At 39.8% G+C, this 8,279-nt stretch overlaps 1 protein-coding gene and 1 long non-coding RNA gene across 3 annotated transcripts; both read right to left on the bottom strand.

Annotated features, from left to right (window-relative positions):
• Window positions 1–354: 354 nt before the first annotated feature.
• Window positions 355–3,605, bottom strand: LOC104916877. The gene is made up of 4 exons (XR_796699.2): window positions 3,549–3,605; window positions 3,170–3,272; window positions 997–1,038; window positions 355–583 (listed from the first exon to the last, which is right to left on the bottom strand). It is a non-coding gene; the product is annotated as an uncharacterized LOC104916877 (long non-coding RNA).
• Window positions 3,606–4,188: 583 nt separating this feature from the next.
• Window positions 4,189–8,125, bottom strand: LOC104916878 (alpha-2-macroglobulin-like protein 1). Of its 2 annotated transcripts, none has more exons than XM_010727912.3 (6): window positions 7,913–8,125; window positions 7,546–7,699; window positions 6,223–6,404; window positions 5,604–5,819; window positions 5,052–5,173; window positions 4,189–4,396 (listed from the first exon to the last, which is right to left on the bottom strand). In XM_010727912.3, exons 1-6 carry the CDS (start codon window positions 8,018–8,020, stop codon window positions 4,204–4,206), a joined length of 975 nt encoding a protein of 324 aa, XP_010726214.2. In that variant the 5' UTR covers window positions 8,021–8,125; the 3' UTR covers window positions 4,189–4,203. The 2 variants fall into 2 exon arrangements, with proteins under 2 accessions (XP_010726214.2, XP_019467130.1); XM_019611585.2 differs by having other exon boundaries at window positions 6,223–6,401.
• Window positions 8,126–8,279: the final 154 nt, after the last annotated feature.

Genomic DNA, 8,279 nt, shown 5'->3' with positions numbered 1-8,279 from the left:
CTCCCTTGGCCTCTCTTTGCCTGTTCTTACTCTTCAGCTGTGACAGAAAGATGATTCAGAGGACCATGATGAAGGTTAAAAATATTTGTGTTGTTTTTTTGTTTGTTTGTTTGTTTGGTGTGTGTGTGTGTTTGTTTGTTTGTTTTTTCCTTGGAGTTTGATTGCAAACAATCTATTGCGTTAGCTCAACTGAGAAGGTAGTCCAGAGATGGTTGGAGGGAGGAGATGAATACTTAAGCCAATATTGTGACCAAAAGAAAAATATGTATATCTGATCTAAGAAATGTTTCTCTTTTTTATTTTTTTTCAGACCCTGAATTCTGTGCAGATTTAATAAACTATGAAGTCACTGCCTTCTTTTCAGGTTTCACATAGTTTATTTCACTTGAACTCAAACTACTGCATATCAATTCAGGTTTCACACAGAAAATAAGGGCATCAAATGAAAGAGGGTGCATCCAACAGAGAAAAAGTGTGTACAGCAGGAGAGCCAGAGTAATGGTGTTTTCCTTATGAAAGCAGGAAACTCAGATTACTGGTTCCAGAACCATGGTGTTCTTTTCAGAATCTTTGATCTAAACATCTGCAGAAAGAAAAAGCATAAAGCATAGTGCATGATGAATATTTATGAACAAATCAAAGGGTCAAGAAGTTGTGGAGAATGAGTTGTAATATCCTTTTGTCATTGACATAGGCACTTCCAGTTGCATTCAGATTTGGGATGCTTTGAGAGCTGCAGATATGAGGGATATATGGAAATGGGATAAAAATAGATCATTTAATATCATCTCCATAGTATGTTCAAGCCCTGGTCTGCATATCTGGATTAGAAATAGTGCCACCAACTAGTACAGTAGATTCCAAATCAAACTGCAGTCTGATCAGCACATGATAGAATTAAAGACAGAGCAGAAGTGGCTGCTTTGCTTGCTTACGGCCAGTGCTCAGTTCCGGCTGTTTCAGACATTCCCATCTTGAAAGCCTATTAACACTAACCTGAACTGCAAGGGGAATTGTATTCTCTTGCTATACGGTCATCTGTAGGAGCAAAAAGAGAATGCGTAGTGAGTTGCAGAACTACATACTAAAATAATTCTCTTTAACACAACCATCCCACTCTTCTTATTTTCCCCTCTTTAGAGCATGAATATAGGAACAGAAAAATGTCTAGAATTTTCCTTTATTTGTCTCCACTCCGGCTATAGAAGATCCTATTATGCAGTGTGATAATCCAAAAGTAATGCCACCTATTTTATTATGTTGGCTCACAATGTCAGAGGCAGATGGTGGTGGTATGGCAGTTGAGGTTGAAACTTGCCGCCAATATTGTTACATTTTGTTGCCATGTGACAGAGGGGCAATAGAGGGGCAGTCTGCCAAAAGGCATCTGACACTGAAGTGCATATGAAGAAAAGGTGTGGAATTGATTTCTCCATTAAGAAAAAATTGCACTCACTGATATTTATTGACACTTGCTGAATGGTTATGGAAATCAAACATCAGATGTTAGCGTGGTGAGGTAGTGGGCGATGCATTTCAACACTGGGGACGACGACAGTAGATCACCTCTGATGGTGCAGTTTTTTATGAGTGTGGCATGCAGGCTCTTGTTCACCACTGGAAAAATGCACAACCAATGGTGGTGACTATATTGAAAATGGTGTTTTGTAGCTAAGGATTTGCTCTATCAACTAGTATTATTGTGCTCTTTGTATCTGTTTTAGTTTCCATGGATACAAATAGGAGGCATTACTTTCAGAGTGACTTACATAATAGAAGGATGTTTTTTAAAGAGAAAACCTTTTGGTAGGTTTTCCCAATCGCCTTGGTTTTTTTTATTAATAATCAGTATATTCCTGTTTTATAACAAGGACAAAAATTATGGTGAAAGATGAGATAGCAAAGAGAGAGCATACGAGGCTACAGTACTTATTTCTGCAAAGACTGAATTAAGAATCCTCCTCTTTTTCTTGAAATGGTATGGGAAGGGAGAGCAAGAACGGAATTCAGTATACAACATGTAGACCTATGGTTCAGCTTTCTAAATCTCCAGTGGTACTTTTGCATACTGCTCTCAAATTCTTTTCAAATAATTCTTGTTATTCTGTATGCTGTCTCATACTGAGTGTGGAGAGGTAGAGGCCGAGAATGAATTGAGGTTCTCTGGGCTTAGTTCATTTAGAGCTTCAAGGAACTGATACAAGTTGTAGCGATATCGTTAAACTTGCTAATGCTCTTTAATGGATACCCCAGTAGTTTGTTTAGATAGGGGGAAGAGTCTGCTCTTTGTACCAAGTAGATAAGGAAAGTTCTGCTTTGAATCAGATTACAGTTTTGTGAAACTATTGTGCAATCAAGGTAAGAAGCTAACTGAGTGTCTGTGTAGACCAGGTTCAATCAGAGGAAGACTACTGACAATGAACAGAGACTCCAAAAGACCACCACCTCAAAAGTCTCATCATATGCAAGGAGGCAGAATCCTATGTTAATGATTTTGGGAGAAGTATTGAATACGTATCTACTGCCTGGGAAAACATTTGCATATGTAGCACAAGTAATGTATATAGGCTGAAGATACTTTGTACAAAACATGCATGGTAGGCAGAGACAAAAATAAATATTGCCTGCTTTCAAAAACTCCAACATGAGTCTTAAGTTAACAGGCTAAGAAATTATTTTCCTATTATCCTCTGGGACATGACAGGACCTACTTGTTGGCCGGACTGTCACACTATACCTGAAAAGCATAGAACTTAATTCTGCTTTCTGATTGATTAAGGTGACAGTATGTAACACTGATTTTAAATAAATGTCTAAATATTTTCAAGAGAGCTAAGGAGTGAAAGAAGACATGGTAAACTGACAGAGAATCTTTCCTTCCACAGAGACATAACTTGAAGTTAGAACAACTTTTTTAAAAAAAGCAGACATTTTAAATATCCATCCCAAAACATAACCTCAGTGTCCAGCAGTCTCTCTTCAAGGAACAGAAAAGAAAGTGATTCTGAAACTTAAATGTAGAAGTTCTGTACGGAGAAAACCCAAGTTTGAAATTGAAGGAGGAAGTACACTGGACTAAAGGACCTAAGTGGAACAAATGACATAGACTGCACTGTGTTTGAGTGGGAGGTAAGATAGTGACTCTTCACCAATGCCTATGAAATCTCACCTGGTTTATAGTAGTCATAGACATGCACTGTGGCTGGTTTCAGGTTCTCTATTTCAATATCTTGTTCCACTGATATCTTAAGATTCAGAGAAGTCTTGTCCAGCTAGAGAGAAGAACAGACACTGACTATCTCAAAGTCATCTGCATTCCAAGTTCATTCCCTCTGCATCAAAGATTTCTTTCTCCACTTCTTCAGATTCTTTCATCCTCTTTCTCTTATGCCAATTTTGAGTTGTATGACTAGCCTAGAGATTTGTATTTTCTGATCTCTAAAGTCCCAACACAAAATACTGCTGAGTCTCAAAACAAAGTATTTCTGTTGTGCAGCAACTACTTTAGTACTACTTGACAGAGCAGATCTATGCGCTCTTCCTCTTACCTCTTCCAAGTAGATTATGAACTTTGTCTGGTTTTATCTCTGCCTTTTCACCAAGAGTTACATTCTCCAACTGTGCAGGAAGACAAGAGAATGTGCTTTGTTAGCATCAGCTCATTAGCCTTGCCTGATGTCTCACATATAGCTTGATATTTGTCAGCACACCACCGCTGATTATGGCACTTAGCCTAGCCATGGGAGACCCTGCATTCTCTACCTGTAAGGACCTGTATTTGCTAGGAGCACACAAAAGACTTTCTTAGATTTGGAACAAATGTCCTTTACCTATGATTCTACTTTAAGCATTTGTAGCAAAGGTAAAGCCATTAAGTAGGAAAACATGATGGATCTTCTAGTTATCTCCAAGAACAATGAAACATGTCACCGAATAATTCTATGGGATTCAACAATGCTTTATGGAGTATTCCTCCAAATGACAGCAGTGAGAAATTTCAGTCCACCCCAGATAGCTCTAATGAGGTGTTTTTCAACTCCTTTCTAGCTTCTTACCTCAAAATAGTTCTTACTACTAAATATGACAAATTACGATTAGTTCAGTAAGTAGAAAATTGCTTTGTGGAATAGCTCGCTGTATCTGCACTTGCTTAGTTTATTTAATTAACTAACTAAATAAAGTAAGATAACTTCTTAGTAACTATTATACTCCAGCAGTTCTTAGAGGTTTGGGTATTTCTGGCTGAAATACATCTGGAAAGTACATCTTCATGGCCTTCGGGAAGGCCAGAGGAAAAAGTCTTACCTCTTTCACAGACTTTTTCGTAGGAATGAACCCTGACAGCATATCCACCTCCACTAGGGCCATATTACTGGTTACACGGTCCCCAGTGTAACTAAAAAAAAGGCAGGAGAGAAACACATTAGCTGGGGAACTCATCACAACATTTACAGAATATCATGATAAACTTTAGTCCAAGTTCTGTTCTGCTCTACAGTGATATGAAAGCACAGCCACTTACATAAAGGGGAAAAAAATCTCATTGCCCCAACTAGCTCAATATGGAGAAAGACTGCAGCAAATGTACACACTGCCCTGTAGTGAGATGGAAGTTATCTTTGATTAACAGTGGACTGGTCTCCCATTCTCTTATCTTCTCATCCAATAAAAGGAAGATATTGGCATAATTCTCTTTCAGGACAGTAGGGCATGGAGAATACGAATCAAGACACATTGGTTCAGACCATGCCTCCAAATTCTCCCTGTGCTGGGAACTCTGGTTCTTGAGAATACTGCTGTCTCATCTGCCAGTGCTCTAGGAACTGCTGTGCTGCACTGTGCTGAGATAGTTGGGCTATGGAAACCACTGCCAATGTGTTCCCTTGCTTTCCCAAGCCTTAACTCTCTTTTCATTATCTTCTTCGAATCTGCAGAGAAGGCAGTCTGTCCCAGTGTTTGCCAAAAAATAGGAGATATTTAGGGGGTTCTGGTCATACTGTGGAAGCTCTCATTGTTTTCTGGTGGAGGAAAAGCATCAGAGAATCCCATACCTAACAGATAAGTGGATGTCAAACTGTTTCCTGACACCATCACATTCTCGTGTTACTGTTCCCACATCCAGGAGGAAGACAACTTCAGTTTTTGGTGGCGGGATGTTATAGTAGAGAGTGCTCTGGTGGAAAAGAAACAATGTCTGTCAAGTACTCCAGAACTTTCCTGCATGAGCCAAAGGTCTATTTGTGCATCCAGCTTTTAACAAACTGATAACCAGTAACTAACACAGCTTGCTCCAGCTGTTCTTTCTGTCCACATATGCTATGTTGAGCCCACAGGGCCTCATATAGCCTCTAAACGTAGCCCTAATTTTGAAGGCTCAGATATCTGTAATCCAAGGTCTCATTCAGTCCAACATTGTCTCAGTTTTTACCGGGTGGGGAAAAAAAAAAAAGGCTTGAAAAAGCACATTAGCTAAAACACTGCCTATAAAGAGAAAGAAGCAAAATCCTATACAGAACTTGAGGCTCTAGCATTTGCTTAGATCAAAACCTCACTTATAGAGTTAGTGGCAAAACTTAACAGCTCTGTTTTTTGTATATACTCACCTGTATGTAGACACAGCCACTGCCAGTTGCCTGTACTGTGTACATCCCCGGGACTTCAAGGAGAGATGCTTGATGCAAGACTAGTTTATTATTTTGGTGCACATGGAACTCTAGTGGAGAAGCCTCTTTACCTTTCACTGTTACCTTTACATCTCTGACCTCACGAGGAATCAGGGCTGCATACTGAGCCAGGGCCTGCAGGCTAACGACTGTATCCTGAAGGTAAAGAGAAACTCACTTTCCTATGCAGTAAAGCAGTATAAAATCCAGCACTCTAAATCAGGCACAACAGGGAAAAATACACGTCTAGTGGCCCTGAATCGTGCTCTGATACAACTAGGGTATATGCCAGTGAGTTCACAGGCTTCTGGATGACTTCTGTATGTGGTGAGCATGGCTTCTCAGTCCTGGGACTAGCAGTTCTAGTCCTGGGTGATCCCATGAAAAAGCAAACAAACAAACAAAAACCTTCCCCGCAACATTCCCCTTCCCAAGCAGGACTCATGTATGCCTCTCTGCAAAGGATGGATCTGGAGAGACATGCACACACATGACACACACGTATCACTCTATGTACAGTATCTCTCTTCTTCCCCCATAGCTTTCCCCAGATTGTTACCTGTGTGGAAGCAAATCCCCCAAGAGCATTTCTTTGTTTACTGAGCCAGTGCACAAGCTTGCTGGCTGCACTTTCATTGATGGCAAAATCTGTTTTGGAAACATGAGCCAGAAGGATGTAGGCTACTATCTCAATCATAGAAGAAGATTCTTTACTACTGAAATCTGATGTCAGACGCTCTGCTGATGCATAGGAAAAAAAAAAAAAAAAAGTGTGGAAGAGAAGAACTTTAGACCCTGATGAACATTAGCTCATCCTGCTCTTCTATATCTGGAAGAGTGGCAGTTTCTTTTACAACACCAGAAATGGTTGCAACTTTCTGGAGAAACTCAGAATACAGAAGCCAAACTCTCCAGTGGTTTTTGTTCTCTGAAAAATATGTTAGACTCCAATTCTTCCTCTGGAAGCACAGAGAGATCCAGGCTGCAGATGTGATCCCAAATTCTCATTCTTCTAAGAAACAGTTCTGCTAGAAACTGATTGATTCCGAACACAAGCTTTTTGTTAAAAGTGCAGTCCTGGTTTTATTCAGTTGTGTGTATACTCAAAGCTATGTCACTTTAGTGGTAACAGAGATGAACTAGTTTTCATATGCCATATTCCAAGCTATGATGAGGAAGCCACACTTGTTATTACTATGTATTCAGGCACTGCTTCCTCAGTGATATGCTGTGAGTATATCAGCTCTCAGATTGTAACTGTAGCTCACATTACAGTGGAGAATGCATAGGTTGACTTTAAGAGACCAGGGACCAATGTGCACAGCATGGGAAATAAATTGGAGGAACTAGACATCTGTGTGTTGTCACAGGGCCATATTCTCACTGCGATCGTGAAGACATGGTGGGACAGCTTGTATGACTAGAATGTTGTCATGGATGTCTATGTACCTTTTAGGAAAGATAAGTCAGCAAGGCAAGGTGGTAGAGTTGTTCTTTATGTGAGAGAGCAACAGGAATGTATTGAGTTCTCTCTAGGGGTGAATTGTGAATGAATTGAAAACTTATGGATAAGAATTAAGGGGTAGACTATCATGGGAGGCACTGGAAAACAGGAAATTCCATTTTAACATGAGAAAAAAATTATTTACTTTGAGGCTGACAGAGCACTGGAACAAGGTAACTAAAGAGGTTCCATAGTCTCTTTCCCTGGAGATTTTCAAAATCCATTTAGACTTTTTCCTCTGCAGTCTACTCTAGGAAACCTGCTTTAGCAGGGGGGTTGGACTAGATGACCTCCAGAGGTCCCTTCCAACTCCTACAATTTTGTGATTCTGTGAATCCAAAGAGAAGAAATCCAAATCTTTGAAAGGCAACAACTTACCAGTTTCTTTCTCTAACTTATCCAGAAGTTCCTGTCTCAGCTCCACATCCTCAGTCAGCGTGAATACATAAGCCATCAAGGCCTTGACATAAAGGCTGGTCTCATCAAACGTAACATTCTTAAGACAACGTAAGGCATTATTCAGCATTGTATCCTGAGAAAGGAATTGAAAGTAAATTTCCCAATATATCAACAATCCTCAAGTATTACAGCTAGATTTTCCCTGTAAGCCCTGCATCATTTTCAGTGACAACTGCTCCCCTAAGATTAGTTGGGAATCACAGATGCTCTGCTTGCTGCAAATCAATGACAGTAAGAACACATTATCCATGTTAAAAGGCCCTAAAAGAGTTCAAATGTGGCTTACATTCTTCTCCAATTGAAGCTCCAGAAGGGCAGCAGTGATATAGGCTGTTAATGAGAGTGTATCATCCACGCCACCCTGTAAATCACACAGACAGACAAAAATGAACATTGCTTGCCTTCAAACATTATGTGAACTGTCATTGTTTAACTACTGAAACTGCCTATGGAAAACATAACTACCAGAGTATAGTAGCATGCCTGTGGGCATTCTTGATATGGTGGTAAGTTATTGATTTATTTTTTTAATATGTTACAAGTAAACACTAGAACAAAGGTTTATGATGCAGGATTTGTATACAAGATGTGAGTTTGCATACAAATCAGTTGATTGTGAGAAGCTACAGGTTAACAAGGGGAAACAGGAACCC

This window comes from Meleagris gallopavo, unplaced genomic scaffold (assembly GCF_000146605.3).
Source record: "Meleagris gallopavo isolate NT-WF06-2002-E0010 breed Aviagen turkey brand Nicholas breeding stock unplaced genomic scaffold, Turkey_5.1 ChrUn_random_7180001950297, whole genome shotgun sequence".
Classification (NCBI taxonomy): domain Eukaryota; kingdom Metazoa; phylum Chordata; class Aves; order Galliformes; family Phasianidae; genus Meleagris; species Meleagris gallopavo.
The sequence above is the reverse complement of the archived record's forward strand: the minus strand, read 5'-3'. Positions and strand labels throughout refer to the sequence as shown.